This window comes from Ammospiza nelsoni, chromosome 5, assembly GCF_027579445.1.
Source record: "Ammospiza nelsoni isolate bAmmNel1 chromosome 5, bAmmNel1.pri, whole genome shotgun sequence".
Taxonomy (NCBI): Eukaryota; Metazoa; Chordata; class Aves; order Passeriformes; family Passerellidae; genus Ammospiza; species Ammospiza nelsoni.
Window position 1 is genome coordinate 64,172,991 of NC_080637.1, and position 18,632 is coordinate 64,191,622.

Consider the following 18,632-nt stretch of genomic DNA (forward strand, 5'->3'; position numbering starts at 1 on the left):
AGCATTTTTGGTGGTGAGGACAAGCGGGTTCACGCCACAGAAACACTGGGCAGGGTTTTCCTTAAATGAAGGGAGACCAGATCAACCTCACAGCTTTGCACATCTGGTGTGTGCCATTAATGTGGGAAGCCTGTTATGTCCTTTCCTGTGGGTTTCAGCCATATGGAAAAGAGAGAAAGTTGTTAAATGCTTTCCATCCTACAAGGACTGCTGACCCATGTGCCTTGCCCTAAAATATCTGCAGACCCACAGCAGGCCCCAGACAGGTCCCTTCCAACAGGAGCACCCAAAGCCATGAGTTAGCACTGCAGAAGAGCACCAGCAGCCTGCCCCCTGCAGAGCTCACCTCTCCCAGTGCCTTCCTGCCTGATTTCATGCCTGGTGTTTCCTCTAACACGGATATCATCATGTCAAAGATAGGAGCAAGCACAGCCAACAGCCTGGGGAAGAACAGCAAAGTGTGCTGCTCATCAGAGGAGGACAACAGCACATGCACTTTTCAGTGTGGCTTTTCCAGCTAGGAGTGCAGAAAAATTCCTGCTCTCCAGCCTCATTTTTCTGTCATCCCTCCTGGTGTGCAGACAGAGCTGTGCTTGCAGGAAGGCTCAGCTCCTTCTTGGCACATCCCAAGGAGAAGGTTCAATAGCCACCAGAGAAGAAAGAACAGCTTTTCCAAAATCACTTTACAGAGGGTGGTGGATAAAAGGAAAGAACAAAGGCAGACCTAATGCTGCTGGTTTCTGGGATTCCACACAGCTATTCCAAAAAAGCATCACTGTGGAAGTCAAGCCAGTGAACATGCAAAAAAAAAAAAAAAAAAAAAAAAAAAAGCCAAACGGGAAGACAAAGCCTCTGCTCCAGCCCTCCTCCTTTCTGGCTCTGTTAAACCATCTTCACAGGACCAAAAAGAGACTCAAAAGACAGAAGCTGCCTGGGACCCTGTTGGGAAGGGCTGGCTCTGGAGGCCTCTCCTCCTTCCAGCTGCATCATATCCTGGGGAGAAACCTTCAGGCTTAACCTCCAGGGGCCACCTCCTGGTGTCCACCTCCCTCTGAAGGTGTTTTGGTCAGAGCCCTTCTCTTTGCTCACCTGGCTGTGGCAGGAATGTTCAAGGTGTCCTGGCAGCAGGAAGCTCCCTTGCTCCACCCTCTGCCCAGCTCAGCGGCTCCCGGAGCTCACCGAGGGATTGCTGCAGCAGATCTGACAGTGACAGCGACAGCCAGCTGCTCTGTGGGGACACTGGAGTGGCACCCTCGGCATGAAGCACTTGTCCTGTGAGCCCCGGGCAGCCCTCGCTGTGCTCTGCCTCACCGCTGCCCTCTGGGTTTCCTGCTCTGCAGGTATTGTCCCTTCCCTTCCCTTCCCTTCCCTTCCCTTCCCTTCCCTTCCCTTCCCTTCCCTTCCCTTCCCTTCCCTTCCCTTCCCTTCCCTTCCCTTCCCTTCCCTTCCCTTCCCTTCCCTTCCCTTCCCTTCCCTTCCCTTCCCTTCCCTTCCCACCGTGCCCTTTTCCCCTGCTCCTCTCAATGCTTTCATGTACTGGCAGTAATTTGTTCTTTAAAAATAAGGGGGCATTCCCTCGCTTCACCTAAAAACTAGAAAGAGCTGGAATTAATTAATGCTGATGAGAATGACTGATCATACTGTAAAGGGATGTTATTTTGCCAGTTATTTACAGAGCCACTGTAAATGTGACTGAGTTGCAGGTGCCTCCTCTGAATGGCAAGGAGACAGAGGCCACAGTTACTTGGCCCTCTCCTGCTTGCTGAGGCAAAGGACCACCTGCAATACCACCCATTAAGATCACTGCAGTCTGATTTAACTTTCACTACAAGCTTTTTGCAGAAAATGTGGCTTTGGTGCCACCTTAATTGTAGGAGTTGCCTAAAACCAAAATGTGACACCTGCGAGCTGCTCCTTTCTCACCCGCTACTGCCTGCATTTGTATATCAGCATTTGTATACCAGATGAGAGCTGCCAGCTGTTTAAAGATGGGCTGGCTTTGCCAGCCTGTTCTTTGGGCTGCAAGATCTAAAAACACAAACCAGCACTCAGCATTCTGCAGTACTTCCTTCCACAGGTCATACGCAGGTTTTAATGATTCTTCTGTGAGGTACTTATTAACTGAGAAAACAAACCATGGGCTTGGCCAAGGTCATTCTGCAAATCCTACAGGGTCAGACAGAAGAATAGGGAATACTCAGACCCTTCCCTGAAGCAGGTTGCCCAGGGGCTCCCTCTGAGCACGGCAGAGGCCACAGGGAAAGCTTTGGTAGTGCTGATGATGGGTCAAGTCAAATCACAGAGCTAGGCAACAGCAGGTGACCCCAAGGGGAACATGTTCTGCAGGACAACCTCAGTTTACTTGCTGTTCCTTGGAAAACACCAAACTCAAAGCAAATCTTTGGTCAAATGTGTCTCATTCTGTTTTGTTTTCCTCAGCTGAAACTAAACCTGAGCTCTTATTTTGCAGTCTTTGGTGAAAACAAGCTGGTGCTGATTTTATCTATTACATTCCAAATTACCAGCTCAGTGATGCCTTGACTAGAAACAGTTCTCTCATGGGTTCTGCCTGGTCTGTGGGCCAGCAGCACATTGGGGCTTCTCCATGCAGCAGGAATCCTCACTACTGGAGCCTCCCTAGGCCATTTTCATGTCTGTGCAGGAGATACCTACCTGGCTGAACTTGAACTGTGCTGCTGACAGGAAGAGGTGTTTCTCTGATCCCCTTCCTTCTGTAGCAGGGGGCAGATGCACAAGGACCAGTGCAGCTTGTGTTTTTACCCCTGCAGCTGTCCTGGTTTGCTCCTGCAGTGCTGCAGGGGCAAGGCAGTATTGGGAGGACTAAGGAGGGCTTGGCCTAAGACACCGTGAGCAGATTTGGAGAGCTGGACACCAGCTACAGAGTTGTGTCAGAGTGTGTGTGTGTGTGTGTGTGTGTGTGTGTGCGTGCTGATTCTGGGTAGGAAGCAGGATAAAGAGGCAGAACCCTCATCAAAGCTCCAGGCCTCTCCCTCCTGACTTATTTCTGGTATGAAATAAGCAACCTGAGCTGGTTGCCATGCTGGTATGAACCAGAGTCCAGCTAGAGCAGTTTCAGATGCTCTGACCTGCAGCAAGGCCACAGCTTCCCATTGGAGCCTCAATGGACCTGCTGAAGCTCCCCAAAGGTGGCTCAGCCCTCGGCTCTGCCACACTCCTGTGCACCCTGGGATTTTTCCAAGGGCAAAAGGAGGCAGAGGTAGAGCCTGGGGCCATGGATCTCTCCATGCCACTGAGTGGTGTCTCCCCTTTCTGTGCTTGCTCATTCTGCCCCTGCAGCCTTGCAAGGACAGTGGTTAACTTGAGCTCCCAGGGAATGGCTCAGCCAGGGTCCCACCAAGGCAGAGGTGCAGAGATTCACCTGCTCCTGAGGGATGCTGCTACAGCAAGTCTCTGGAGCTGGGGTTTAAAGTGGTGGGATGAGGAAGCATATCCTAATGCAGCAATGTTAACTTTCTTCAAGTTGTTTTCACCCTACAGACCTCTACAAGGCTTTCAGATTTTCCTGCTTGATGCCCAACATCACTTTTCTAATCCAACTTACCTTTTGTCCTGTGCTTTCCTCCTGGCAGCAGCTGAAGACATCTCCAATGTTTCAACAACTGAGTACGAACCATTGTGTCTTAGTAAGTCTTCATAAATAATTCCTACCTGTAAAGTTGGGTGATGAGTCTACACAGTGACTGAGAGGCTGTTCTGGAATAGGATTTATCTCTTCTAAAGTCTTCCATTGTGGGTCAGCCTCTAGGATGCATTTCTAAGACTCCTCCACTGTCATGGTGTGATATCTTAGGTACATTGACACAGACTCAGAGCTTTGAACAGACTAATTGATAGCCAATTTGTGTCCTAAAGCTCCCTGCAGGCATTATAGGGGTTCCCAAGAAGGCCCCTTTCCCTTGCCCTACCAGGCCACAGAGAGCAGGGACAGGCCTTCCCAGGCATTTTTCCCTGGGGAAGGCTATGAGAAAGCTCAGAGAAAAAAATAAACCAATTCTTATCTCCACTTGCTGGCACCTGTTGCCAGGCAAATGTGGAATGTGTTATGGAGATTTGTTTACCAAAGGGTGGTGGTGTTTTAGTTGTTGGACCAATGAGGTCAAAGCTGTATCACACAGGCTAGAAGGGGTTATGGGTTTCTTGAGAATATAGCATTAATAGAGTATAGAGGAATAAAACAATGGTTCAGCTTTCTGCATCATGGGGTCAGTGCTAATTACACCCATGTCAGGGGGACCCAGCCCCAAACAACCTGAGGTACTCCAGAGTCATCCACCAGCTTAAGAGCCAGGCTTAGAGGAAAGATGCCAAGGCAGAGTGATGGGGCAGAAGCCATCTGCCCTCTCTAGTGAAGGAAACCTCTCATGTACACGGCCTCCCATGGGCTCACTTCCCTTCTCCTCCCCCAGATGTGAACTTCTGCAGGCAGGCAGCCACGTGCTGCCCCTCGGGCATGGATGACTACGGGTGGATCGCAGCGGCCGTCGGCTGGAGCCTCTGGTTCCTCACCCTCATCCTGCTCTGCATGGACAAGATCATGAAGCTCAGGCCTGATGAACCCAAATACTTGGTGGCCTGAAGCAGAGCAAGCCAGCGAGCAGCAGCACTGGGCGGACTGACAGAACATTTCAAACATTTGCTAAGAAACAAAAGGGAAAGAGAAAACACCTCCAGCCAAAAAAGGCCAGATCCAGGCAGGGCAGCTGCTGAGGCTTCACCCTGGAGCTGCCAGCCAAGGTGTGGAGCAGGCAAGTCCGTGTAATCCACCACGTCCCTGCCACAGTACAAGACCCCCACTTGTCTCTGAGCCCTCTCGTGCTTGCTGTGAGCACAGCAACAAGAGGAGAGGCTGAGGGACCAGTGACCAGCCTATAGCACATTGCCTCATCTATGGGTTTGACACAGAAAGTGGGCAAATAAAGCTACTTTCTGGAGCATCAACATTACCAGAGCCATTACTAAGCTATAGCCAGGTCACATCAGTAAATGGAAGTAATAATTGACTTTACTGAGGCCTTTTCACTCACTAACTTGCAATATTTAAAAGTCTATTCACTGATACATGGGAAGACTTATGGAAACTTAGGGATTGTTTGGGTTGGTTTGAAAATAAAACTAATTTTTCCAGAGCCATTTAGATGTGAGATGTGTTGCAGGAATTGAATGTTGGTTGTATTTATTCAGCTTTCACCTGCCTGAAACTAAGCCAAGCTATACTGTGGCAAGCAGGTTTAAACCAGCATATCCAATTCATGCACAAAACTGTTCCTATTATCCAAGATAATAAACACTTTTATTGATTGAAAGACTCTCACTGAGTGGTTTATATGGATAAAGCTTAGAAATTGTTAGAAACAGGATTCTCAGAAGATGTATTCATGCAGGAGGGTTTGCCTCACTGCAATCAAACTCTGATTTGGTGCAGTTGCACCAGTTTTATTTCTATCTCAATAAATCAGCATTAAACCTACCTATACCTACACAAAGGTAGCAAACGTGCTAGAAATCAACTGAAATTAAGCATAAAAAGTCACTTTTTATGCTTAACTTTATTAAAAAGTTACTCAAACACCATGAGATCTTTATCTGCTATAAATAATTATACTCTCCCATCAGCTCATCAGTATGTTAACTTCATGAGTGAGAAACGACAGAAATCAGTTTAAGACTCTTCCTACTGATTCTGGCACAAGTAACACTTCAAATCAGGACAATTTGGTCACTTCAAAGTGATGGGCAGCTGTCCCTTATCAACTAGCCCCAATCAAGAGGAACAGGGACAAATGAGACACTGAGGAAAAGAAAATACATCCTTCCCTATCACTATGATCACTTCAGACAAAAATTCTTTCAGGGTGAAATGCTGAACAGAGATGCTCATGTCAGGAAAGTAAATTTTCAAAGGGAAGGGCTCAATTCTCAACCTTTTAATATACAGCAATTAAAACAAAAGTAATTTTCACACAAGAAATCTCAGTGTTGGAGATACTCAACTTCTTGCCACAAAACCTCTCACTTAGGTGCAAACTTACAGAAACAAAGGGCTCTCAGTCAACCCCAAAATGCAATGAGTGAGTTGACAGTTAAACCATTGCACTTATGTACTACAAGTCTTCTACTTACATACATAATTTTTTCCTGTTATATTAGTTTTAATAACAGAAAACAATGTGAAAGCAATGTGAAAGATATTATGAAAAAAATCTCCACTTACTGCCTTCATGTCTACCTTCTGCAGATCTCTTCTTACGGGCATTTTTCTCTGGGTTGGGAACACAGAAGTGCCTGCTGGATATGGCACTGCTTTTCATCATTGAGGGGAAATATTTCATAACAAACATGTTTCAGAGACATGTTTTGCATGTCTTTGAGTATTCAGCACGTGATGCAAGCTCTAGATGTCCTACAAGAGCAACAGCCACAAAGAGCTGCCCAAACAACTGGGCAACTGTGGGGCTTCCTGAAGTCTGCCTGTAGACTTGTTCCTGCACAGCTTGTTCCTTCTTCACTCTCCAAAATAGTGCAGATACCTTCAAGGGTTGTAATGGACTTAAAACACAGTTTAAGTCTTGCATTTTCCTTTGAGGATTCCCAGCTCAACCAAAAGGGGGAGAAAAGGAAAAAAACCTCATATTTTGTTAAAATGTACTGCCCTCAAGGATTTTGTGTGCCTGTGTTCAGAGGTGATACCCAAGTCTCCACAAAATCAGGTATAAAAATGGAGTACATCTCACAGATAATTTCTGCTGTGAAATGTGTACTTTTTCCAGATCAGTGACCTGTAAACCTCTGATCTGATGTGACAGGGTTGTTACTGCCTGCATCACCTACTCTGACATCTGACATTGTCAGGTTTGATCTGCACTGCTTCTCTTCAAGTCATTTGATGGAGCCACTTAAAAAGACTCATTGCTGTAATGAATGTCATGAAGGCACTGCTGTTCCCAGGTGTGTCTGGGATCCCTAAACAAGGGGGCAGTGTTCCACAGGCTCCAAGGCTATCAATGAAACATTTTACCTGTTTCTGCACAACACAGGGCAAACCCCCAAAGTATTATTTTAAAGGAACTCTCTGAGGTACATACTATGCAGAACAACTCACTTTGCAAAAGGAGGAGAAAAGCCCTAATGGTGTTGTCAGTGCGTGTCCAGTTACAGAAAGCACTGAATTAAAAATTTGCAGCATTAAATTGAGACATTGATATAAAGACAGAAATTAGTAGGCAGAAATGGATTATACATACCTGATTTCTAAAATGTAAAGATAATCTGTAGTCTGCTGTTACATTTCCTGGAATAATTTTATCCAGGGAACACACAGGAGCACTGGTTGTGGGTTATAGCCCTCATTTAAGAGCAACTGAGTCACAGTTGAAGGCTGTAGTCTGGTTTTGATGTACAAATTAAACATACAAAAGCACAAATTAAATATACATGACTATACAGTACAATGCCTTATAAAGTAGTCCATGAGCAGAGCTGAAGGCTGGTGTTCACATCTATTGTGAATTGTTTCGTGCTCTTAATATCACTCATAATTTAATACCTCTAACTGTGGATCCCAACCAGTGGAATGCTGTCCAACCCCTGCTGACTTCAAGGGAGCTATACAAACATCCAGCACATGCCCTGTTTTGTTCTTTGGGGTTTTTTCACTGTTATTCAGGAATTCACTGTCATTTTTATTCCCACAGGAAACCCTGGAGGCAAAGTGTAACCACTGATTTATCAGCATGCAATAATCATTTTTGTGTTAAACCTGGGTGCCCCATCAAACTGCTACACACAACCTCATGGCACTAGGCTGGTATAGGCAATTACACATCTCCAAACATGTACAAAGTAAGGTGATAGCTCCAGATGATGATGGAACTGTTAATGCTCCAGTCACTCACAGTTATTGTCTATCCAGGACCAAAAAGTTCCTCACTGGAGTGAGATGGAGAAAAAAAAAATTATTCCAGCTCTTATGATTTAGTATAAAGAAAACCAAGAAAATTGTTGAAACCTGAATGGCTGGGGGAAAAAAAAAAGTGACTAAAATTCACAAATTTGAACCACAGCAGCACTGCTGACCACATCAGCAGAGTTCTTCCTATTTTCTGCAGCAAGTTTCTGAATCTTAGGCATGAAGATAAGTTGTGCCTGGAAAGGGAAGGGAGATGCAGATGGCACCTGGGAAAGCTGCTGGTCTGCAAGTGTTTCACACAGACAGAGCACTGGGGACATGTAACTGAACAGCACGTTCAATAACAAAGGAGAAAAGCAGCAGCACAGCATTGCAGGTAACGGCTTTAATTTGCCTGGAGATAATATCAATCACATCCAACTAGTGATGTTTAAACAATTCTGAATTTGAGCCTAAAGGATTGGTACTTGATGCATGACTCTTCATCCTTTCAGATACCACTGCTTTGGTAATGACTCACATTACTCACTGCCTTGATCCTTGGGGTTTTAGAGAATGAGCTACATATTAAGCAATTGCACTTTACAATGATTACACTTTGCCAAATCACTAGAAGAATGAAAACTGGCAAGCATCCGGGCTCCCTACCCACATGAAACACACAGACAAGACAGAGGTTAAATTCATAAGAAAATGTGCTCTGTGCTGGGACTCTGTAGGAATTTTGATAAAGTCATTACTAAATCTAGGATTTCAAAAACTTATTGTCATTAGTTACTGCCAAGGAACGGAATATAGGCATTCCTGGGAAGCAACCAACCTCTCTTATCCTTGCACTCCAGATTCTGCTTATTTTGTGGCATCTGTTGTGGAATTCAAAGCTCACTGCAGGTTTCTGTACCAGAATCAAACATGTTCAATGAGCTAATTTCCAACTCCTACTTTGCAATAACCATCCAGAAATAAACCACAACATCAACAATGCAGTATTGCAAGTCTGAAAACTGCTTGAAAAAAACCAGCTGTAAGAGACTTGTGACTTTTCCTGTCCAATTTGACAATATGACCTTGACAGCGTGACTTGTGGACCAAAAACTGGAGTACTTCAGGTTTTCCACAGCTTTATCTAAATGGGAGAAGGGAGACACCTGCAAAGCTCCACCTCTACTAGACTGTTGCCCCTTCATGGCATTTCAACACATTGTGTATATATGTCAGATCAGTTCAAAAATATTCAAGTTCTAATGTAGCAACCCTCTGGGCTAAAATACATGAAGGAAGCTCCATGCTTTGGCTGGGCAATACTAACATCCTATACAGACATGAGAGCATTAGCTAAGAGAGGTCAGCTCCTCCTTGAGAAGATATATAATGCCCAAAAATATGGCCCACAACATGTCCCCACCTCAAAGGCACACATGTTCTTCATCCTGCCACTTCAAAGCTCTTGGCCAAAATAGAGAATTTTCAGGGACTGGAACCTGTTTATAACAAACTGCTAGTTAAGGCACACAACAGAAAATGCACATTTCTTCCTTGAGCTAAAAACTATGATAGCTGGAGAAGGGAGGAATGTAGTGAGGGCAAAAGATAAAAAAGTGAGTTCAGCTGCCTACCATCATCCACATCACACAACTGGTGACTTCCCTTGGGCTTGAACATACACCCAGCTTCCTTATGTAATCCACCAAATGTGTTTTCAAGCCATGAATTAACAACAGCAGCAGTGTGAGCTGTTGTGGTTCTTGGAGAGTTATGATTGTGTACACAGCTTCCTTCTAAGATGATGCCATAACCCTGCTGCTCATGGTGCAGTTCAGAGGCACTGGCTGGGCAGGAACTTGCACTTTTGGGTGATCACTCTGTTATTTACCTGTGTCCATAAATGTGCACCACACTGGGGTAGCCAGCACCACAGCAGCCTCCTGGTGCAGGGTGACACACAGAGACCTTGGCTGACACTGCTGCTCCCCAGCCACTGAAAGGAGCCTGACCCAAACCACTGCAGGTACAGCACATTGCCAAGGGTCACTAAAATTCCACTTCCTGCTCCAGAGTGGCCATTTTTAACATTTCCAGCCCATTTTGTTCCTCCTAAAAGCAAGGTTTTCTCCCCCAAGTCAAAAGCCCACAGCCACAAGCAGGACCACGTGTCCCATCCTGGTGGAGAATATTTTACAGTACTGAAGCACACCCCACCTTCCACACTGAGTGTATGAAAAATCTCTGTAACATTTCACTTAGCTCCAACAATTCTGGAGCTAAGAAGGAGGCTGGAGGTCAACACTCTGGCCATGAAAAGGAAACCAAGCATGCTAAATTATGTAGCTCTAATCTCGCCAAGTTCTTCTATGTGCCAAACTAAACAGAGACTAAACACAAATGTCAAGGAAAATTGTGAAGAAAGGGAAGAGCCCGAGGATTCCATGAACCAGATGGTTTAGTCATGGAAATGGATGCAACAGTTGGTAACAGCTTTCTGTGCCTGTACCGACTTTACATCTGATTGATGTTTACAGAAACCAGGAGATTCATTAGCAGATACTTAAATATAGGATACTTTAAGTTTCAGGGGAAAAAAGGTTCGTTTGGTTTCACCCTCTTGCCTTTTAATAGGGCAATTAAAAAAAAAACTGGCAAAAGAACTCAAGCACACAGGGATGCAGAAACTTACAGATTTTTTCCCCCCAGAATTTCCAAGTGGAAACACACATTCTGGCACATGCATTCCACAGAATCCTTTTGTAGCACATGAAAAAAACAGGTTTTCCTGTAGCTGCAAAAAGAGTGGGTCTTCCTTGTTAAGGCTGTTCTTGGACCTGATGGCTGCTAACTGATGTTACTTTTCTTCCTATATGAAGATACAGATTAGGTCATACCAATTTTTTGGATGCTGGATCAAGACTCCAACTAATCTGAGAACAACTTCCAAACACAGCTTTCTGACTTCTTATATTTTACTATCCTGTTGAAAGTTTTAAAGAGTTTTCTTCATCAGAAGGCCTCTTTTATTTACAAATACATATTTGTCCTGTGTTCTTCATAAGATTAGGGACTGAAAAGAGAAATGATACACATCCAAATATAAAAAGATGGAATTTCTCAATAGCATCATCATCATCACTAGCAAAAAAAATGAATGAGAAGTGGCTTAAGTACCTCTAAATTTAAAAGCTCTCATTTCACAGAGAACATATTGTTCTTAAATAGCTGGAACCAGACAAAATTAATTTACCTCCTAGAAGACCACATTTTCTTGAAACAAAGTCACAGTAATGTGCTAATATTTTTATAAGCATCGGTCTCTGAGCTCACTACAGAATTAAACTGGAGAAGGACGTGGGGTCTGAAAGAGATGGTTTTAATGGGAACACTTAGCAACAGTCACTCTTCAGTGCTGTCAAAATGACCAAATGAACGCTGCCTGATACACTCTTCATTCTTCAAAGCCTGGCATTTTGCAGAAGTATTGGCAACATTCGTGTTTACAAAGTTGGCAGAAAACAAATGTTTATTTTTATCCTAGAGTTATCACACAAAAAACTTAAAAAATTCAAATCATAGTGACCTGTTGGTACTGCTGTTACAACCGTGCTGGTGTTCTGATTCCTTTCAAACCTCAACCGGTGCCCAGGAGGGCTTCACACATAGGCCAGGGAACTGGAAATTAATTTACAGTGCTTCATTACTCTAAGTCCCTCAAAACAGTTTCATACAGCATTTTGATGATCACAGGTAAACAGAAAAATATCAGAGCTTTCTAGAAAAGAGGGAAACATACCGCCTTTTTTTCTACATCAATGAGCGACGGAGGTTTTGGCTTCGGCCGCGAGTAGGATGGGCACACTTCAGGAATAAGGTGTGCAGGTACAGAGGGGACTTCTTCCACCACATCCTCCCAGGTGTTTTCATTTCAGACTTAGTCCTGCTGCCCTTACTGAACCGTGCACTGGAGCCGGGAGCAGATGTGGCAGCCAAGGACCACCACACCACACCGGTGTTATGGCACCTGTATTTCTCCACTGCCATTTCTACCCCAGTAAATGAGGCAAATGCAGCCCCTGCTTGGCTGCCCAGTGCTCTGTCTGGCAGATCTCAGCTCCTCAGACCCCTGAGCACTGCCATCAGCACCTAATCCTCCTGCTGTCCATTGCCCTAGGGCAGGGCTCCCAAGCCTCCTCACCCACACTGAGCCTGCCCTCCATCCCTGTGCCAGTTTAGTAGCTTCAGCTCACTCTGACCTGAAAATGAAAACACTTCGACCAATCGTGACTTAAGCAAAATGTCCGTGTGTATTATGTCAGGTACAGTTATGCAATGGCCAATATTAGTAAATTCGTAGCTAATTTTAAATAAAAACTCTGAAAAAAACAGCGACAAAACAGTTCCATGGCACGTACCATCCTTACCATGGGGATAATGCTTATTACCCTTTGTCCAAAGGGACAGTGGAAACAAGTATAAATATAGAAACTGTCTCAAAACTGCAAATCTAAGCCTATGTTAATGCTCTAAATTGTCACTGACTTCCACTAAAATTATTCAGATCCAAACATAAGCAATGATTTAGGACATCAATTTATAACATAATGCTGGTGACCCTGTACCAGTCAGGCTGGATTGGTTTCAGTCCACAAAGCAAACTACAGAGTGGCAATAGTTTATCACTGGTCTTGCAAGAGCATTTAGTATGCAAATATAGTTTTTTAAAGATATACATACACATTTCCCCAAATTCAACTGTGGCTGAGTATTCCCCTTCCAGTTTTCAGTAATTTTTAAACAAATTAAAAACCAAGCCGTTTCTGTTTGGATGCTTTGCTTTCTTTTTCCAGCCTGAATGAGTCTACAAATATTTTCTAAATTATACAAGGCCAATGTTTCACTTTGCAAACATTGAAGATGAAGGAACACTTGAAGCTTCAGCACCAGAAGGAAAACAAGGAAGAGTGCAGAGGGTAGCTCCATTCAGAACCACAGAGCTGTAACAATTATTGTTCCAGTTTAATACAAGTAACTCATAAAGATTTTTTTTCTAAGCAGTCCCATTGTTCCTGACAACCAAAGTGATTCCTATGTGAGATTGGACCTTCAAGACCCTTAAGTTGATACAGTTTGCAATCCTGCAGAACAGCAACACAAACCAGTTCCCCATAAGCACTGGAGAGATAAGAATACTTGTAATCTCTTGCAAAATGTCATCTCAGTTCATTAAAAACTTCACCTACTTCCTTAGAAAAAGGAGTCCATCATTCTTGGACGTAGTTTCTGTCATTTTTTTTTTGTTGTTGTTGCTGGAGTACTGAGTTCTTGACCTATGGTTTTATTTATCTGTTAGCCTGAATGAGGGTAAAGAGAGAAGAGGAGCACCGTAATATGAGCAGATTAATTAATATTACTTGTGATGACACTGATGATTTACCCTGTTTGTCCCCCATCTCTCCTTACTATTCTCATTTTGTTGCCTTTTTTGATTTTTTCCAGAGTGCTGTCAACAGAGCTGTGGAAGTTCCTTCCTTTGTGAGAACAACATTGCTGATTTCCTCTGAGTCTTTGCTTCCATAGGAAGCAGATACCTGGCAGATTTGCAAGGGAATGCTAAATCAACTGTGGAAGTTCTGCACTGTTGTCTGTTTCTGAGAGAGCCGCAGAAGTTCTTCTCGAATTGCTTTGATAAGAGAGGCTGACGAGTGACCTGGCTGGAGGTCCTCAGTGGAACTGGTGGTGTAGCAAAGGCCCTGGCCCTGAAGGCTGTTGTGTGGAAGCTGAGCAGGAGGAGCTGAGGGCTGCCTGGCTGAAGTCCTCTGCATCTGGAATACTGGTGAGGAGGAATATTCTTGGTGTCCATGCATATGCGTCTGGAAAAAGGGAGAAACCATTATTGTGTTTTTTGAATAAATGTGATTATCCCAGAAAACACAAGAAAGCAAAAAGGCAAAGAACTGGGGAAAAACAACATGGAGATGCTTATATCTGCTGCAATGGCTTTTCTATTACATGAATGAGTGATGTCTCTTATGGAGCACAAAACCAGAAGTTTACACAAAATTGCTGGACTGCCTCAAGTTCAGTGACCCCCCCTTTCCAATCTACAGTATGTTTAGGAACTGAAATGGAATGAGGTGAGGAGAAACCCCATATGACTGTAAATCAGAATTGCCTTCTCTTACCATCCACTTCCATCAACTTCCTGAAAGACAGCAGGCAAATCACTTTTTCCCCTGGCTGTCATTTTTCCATACTATTTATAAGCAAAGATACTACTATTTCCACTTTCCCTTTTCCTGCCTGCTTTGCCTGTTCAGACTGTACACTTTTGTGGACCCTCTGACTGCCCAGTGCCCAGGAAAACACTGTCAACAGAAGAAGCAGCAGAAGAAAACTACTAGGATTTGAAAGATTAGGTTTTTCCATACTCAATATCTGAGAAACGCTATCCCAGCTTAGGGACAATCATTGTTTCAGGGCAGGGAGGGGTTAATTCTGCCTTTGTTCAGTAATGTGCATTTTCTAACAAAACAAGAGAGACAGAGAACAGAAGCCTGAGTTCATGGCTTGTCCTTCTGCAAGACAATCTGCTTATACTAAAACAAAGCATGGATTTACAGTACACAGGGCGACTGCAGCAACTCCCAGTACGGACACAAACAAGGCACATTTTGAAAATCCAGACTCCAGCTGACAACCCTGAAGCAAGTGTTTCCTCTTGCCTCGAACTGCTGAAGGCTGGGAGACAGCCTGAAGCAAACAGGGGACACAGAGGACTGGAGGGCACAGGTGGGAGCAAAGCAAGGTGATCCCCTTGCAGGGGGAGCAGCAGGCTCAGAGCACGGCCACCACAAGTCTGTGAGCACTACCTTGGTCTGGGAACAAGCCTTAAGGAGTAGCAGAGAGAGCAGCCTGATGGGGAAAGAAAGGACAGCAAGGTCAGCTGGAAGAGGATTTGGGAGCAAGGGCGGGGGGGGAAGGAGGACATTACAGAGCTTGGGAAGGATACAGGGAACCTGCAGTGACAGTGGCAGCGTGTGCAGTGACACAAAAATGCATGGGAGCAAGTTCCTTAACGTCTCTCATAATACAAATGAATAAAATTTAAGCCATTTTGTATAAAGAAGAATTAATAATAGATTCTGAGTCTCTTGTGCAACTCACGTACAGCACTCCTCCTTTATACTGTTAATTCTGGGAGACAGATCAAGGGGGATAGAGGCTTTAATAGAAGAATGATAGGTAAAGGTTTTCCAAGTAACATCCTGCCTTATTTCTTATGAAAGAGAGGTGATTTCAGTATCAGAAAGGAATGAATGGGTCTCCTGATTGTTCAGAATTATTCATTTGGCAGTGAAACCTGAAACTAATTCATACATGCAGTCTAGAGTTGGCAAACCTGACAAGTACTCTGTGGGTTTATGGGGAAGAGATGACATTAAAAAAATATTAAAAGGAAACACTCCTTGACACATGAGTCTTAACAGCAACCTAAATTATGTTCAGGTTACTTTCACATTAAAATGCACTATGTGATTCAGCTCCTATCTCACAGTGCACTAAATTACCGCCATAAGAATGGTTTCTCTTAATGAAATTTATGGAGTCTGATGACCACAGTCGCTGTTTTTTACATTATGTTTTTCAAGGTTTTCTTAAATATCACAGAAAAAGAAAAGGGTGTGTTTCTGTGATTTCACATATAGCATCACGATTAAACAGGCCTGTAAAACTTCAATACCACATTGGTTTAGAAACCTAACTTGTACTAACCTACAACAGCAAAATAATAGGAGCAAAACGTCTGAAATAATTTTTGCTGGTTTTTAAAGATTTCTTTACTAACAGAAACACACAAAGATATGTTATATGACATTATATATGCAAAAATATATAGTTCTATATAATAGCTATACATTTTATATTTTTCCCTAAAAACTTCTAGATAATTAACAGCAGTATGAAAAAATTGACAAAAATATTTTATTGAATCTTCCTTCTTAAGGAATGAAGATTTATGAGATGAAAGTGTAAATTTGTTAATCTCCATTTAATACCCGTTGAACTCTGGCCAATTTCAACTGAACTAAATAAATATATACCCAGACATACCTGTGTATATATGAATGTATGAACATATAGATAAAGTTCACAAAACCAGGTAGCTAATTAGACATCATCTGATTTTTTTATAAGCTTATTTGTTATCATTGAATCTGCATCTGAGTGGCAGAAAAGTCAAGTTAGGCTGTGCTCTGCTGGATCTCTTAGCCAGCATGGATGTCACAGGGCCTGTCTCAGGGACTTGAGGGACAACTAAGTTTGATGAGATTTTTTTGACACACTAGAGTGGGCAGCTGAGTAGAAAAATAAGAGTGAAAGGGTAGGGGTATCTTTGGGGAAACACTGGAAACCTGCAGGAAGGCTTGGGAGAACAGTGGAAAGCTCCAGGGGATTCTGCAGGGGTAGGAGGTGATGCCAGGTGGTGGAGGGAGGTGCAGATATGCCAGACACTGAGACCAACTGTAAGAAGCCAGGCTTCATTTGTTCAGATGAGCACTTGCTCAGGATTGTATTTTGTGTCAGCTAAGGAAATGCTGTCCTTCTCCTGGGTGCCCTGGCCCTTCTGGATGGAGAATTAAGGGAATTGATGGTACCCTGCACACTGGCTTTGGGCTGGGAGGTACAAGTGAGAGGTCATGTTCCAGCAGAAAATCAGGTGTTGACTTCAGGAATAAAGGGGTGAGGATGCTGTGAGGAAAATGCTATTGCAGGAAGACAAATGCAGATCCCTGTCCAGTTTGTGTACAAGAAGAATGCTCTAGATTTCAATCTTCCTAAATGCAGAGTTTAATTTTAGAAACTTGCTCAGAATGAGGGAACAGTAAGACAAGGTTTGCATAGGATCAGTTGAATAATGCACCACAAGGAACATGACCATCATGAAGTAAAGCCTCATTGCCAAAACGAGGAAAGACAAATTTAGAGCTCTGTGCTATTGAAACATCCAAATTCCAAAGGTAATTATTCAACTACAGAAAGCTACAAGATGACAACTTTTTGTTTGTTTGGTGGGGTGTTTTTGTTTTTTTTTTTCTTTTTTTTTTAATGAGAAGAATCCTTTAAAAAATAAAATTGCAAATTGCTCACAGGAAAAAGAAAGTTCAGGCAATACATGAGCTCTCCTACAACTGCATGGCACCAAATTCAAATAAGTTTTAGTTCATTATCTCCTCCTTTTGCCTGTTTATTAGTAGCAAACTGAAAAAAAAACTCACATTGCAGTAACATATGAACTGCAGTAACCAGTGAGCAAAAAATGCTGTCAAAGCTGAGGAAATCTTTAAACTGAGACGAACCAAAAGAAAACCAGCCTGGATTTCAATGACCTGAACAGGAACATGCCCACAGATGTAGAAAAGCCATTTTCAGAAAAGAGAGACAAATGTAAAGAAAGGTCAATAAATGGTAACCCAGAGATGTCTCTGAAAAAAAAAAAAGAACTTGAGACACTAAGGTCTCTCATGCAAGTACTCTCTTAGATGTAAACTGAAATTATGATCTTCCATTCAAATGCCACAGTTTCAAGCACAGAATGCACATTAAATTAGGGAAACAGATCTTTCAGCTTTGACAGCTGAAGTTTTTGAATAGTATTAAACAGCATACCCAGTTCTCAAAAACTTGATGCTGCTCCTCTTGAGTTTAGTTGGAGTGGAGGCAGCTCAATTTCACCAAAATCTAGAGATAAGCCCAACCTGTTGCATTTCCTTTCTGCAAAGCTATGTCATGATCATGCAATACTGCAAAGCAACATCAAGTAGTGTGAACACACACTGCCCTAAATATGCAAAAGGAGGAGATCCCACTTTCTTTCCTCAAGGAAGAAATAAAAAAAAGATAGTTTAAACTAAGAAGCAAAAGAAGAAGCATAAAGTTGTCACTCTCAAGAGTATTGCAATAAATCTGTTGCAGGTCAGTCTGCTCCAGGATGCAAATGCACCAAAGAGGGACTGGTAGCAGCCAAGTGTCTCTCTCCTGGCAAGGCCATATGTTACCTTCAACCTCACACATCTGGTTGAATCAGAAATGTCAACCTCTGGAAGCACAGCTGCCAAGAACATGAAATCACCGTGGCTGCCTGGGCAACACAGGTAAAGGAGCATGTGTTCATTTACCACCTCCTGCTGACTTAGGCTAGGAAAGAAACTTGTTTAAAAACACCTCCAATGTTATGAGCAAGTATGAACCTTTTTCTGCTTCCCTGACTCCTGCTGTTAGTACTGATACAGAAGATAAAAGATCTTTATGCATACAAAATAGGATGGCAGCCTGGGACAATTTAATTCAATGTTTTCTAATGACAATGATCTCAAAATACAGAGGCATATTCCAAAGAAGGAATGTAAAGCAGTATCCACCTCTGCTGGAGCTCAGAAGCAGAACTGGATGAACTGCAATTAATGGGTGAAGGCCTCAAGCGAGGAAAAAAAAAAGGTAGGGAAAAATGAGAGAAAGCATTTGGAGAAGCAAAGGTGAAAGAACAGCAAGCAGAAGTCAGAAGAGCTAACAAGGGTCTGAAGAGCAAAGAAAAGGATGTCAGAGAAGCAACTAAAAGTATTCCAGGGGAGGAGAAAAAAAGTTCCAAACAGTAATGCAAGAAAAAAATACCCAAACAAATCACTACTTTGGAAAC

The 18,632-nt window shown here is 43.2% G+C and overlaps 2 protein-coding genes across 2 annotated transcripts in view; one reads left to right on the forward strand and one right to left on the reverse strand.

Moving 5' to 3' along the window:
• Window positions 1–1,180: 1,180 nt before the first annotated feature.
• TMEM213 (transmembrane protein 213) lies at window positions 1,181–5,345 on the forward strand. The gene is made up of 3 exons (XM_059472860.1): window positions 1,181–1,340; window positions 3,612–3,665; window positions 4,449–5,345. The coding sequence occupies exons 1-3, from the start codon at window positions 1,259–1,261 to the stop codon at window positions 4,616–4,618; spliced, it is 306 nt and encodes a 101-aa protein (XP_059328843.1). The 5' UTR covers window positions 1,181–1,258; the 3' UTR covers window positions 4,619–5,345.
• Window positions 5,346–12,221: 6,876 nt separating this feature from the next.
• Window positions 12,222–18,632, reverse strand: part of KIAA1549 (KIAA1549 ortholog) — a 141,232-nt gene continuing 134,821 nt past the window's right edge. The window contains exon 21 of the mRNA XM_059473108.1: window positions 12,222–13,806. Coding sequence (XP_059329091.1) covers window positions 13,552–13,806 — 255 coding nt within the window. The 3' untranslated portion in view covers window positions 12,222–13,551. The remainder of the gene's footprint in view (window positions 13,807–18,632) is intronic.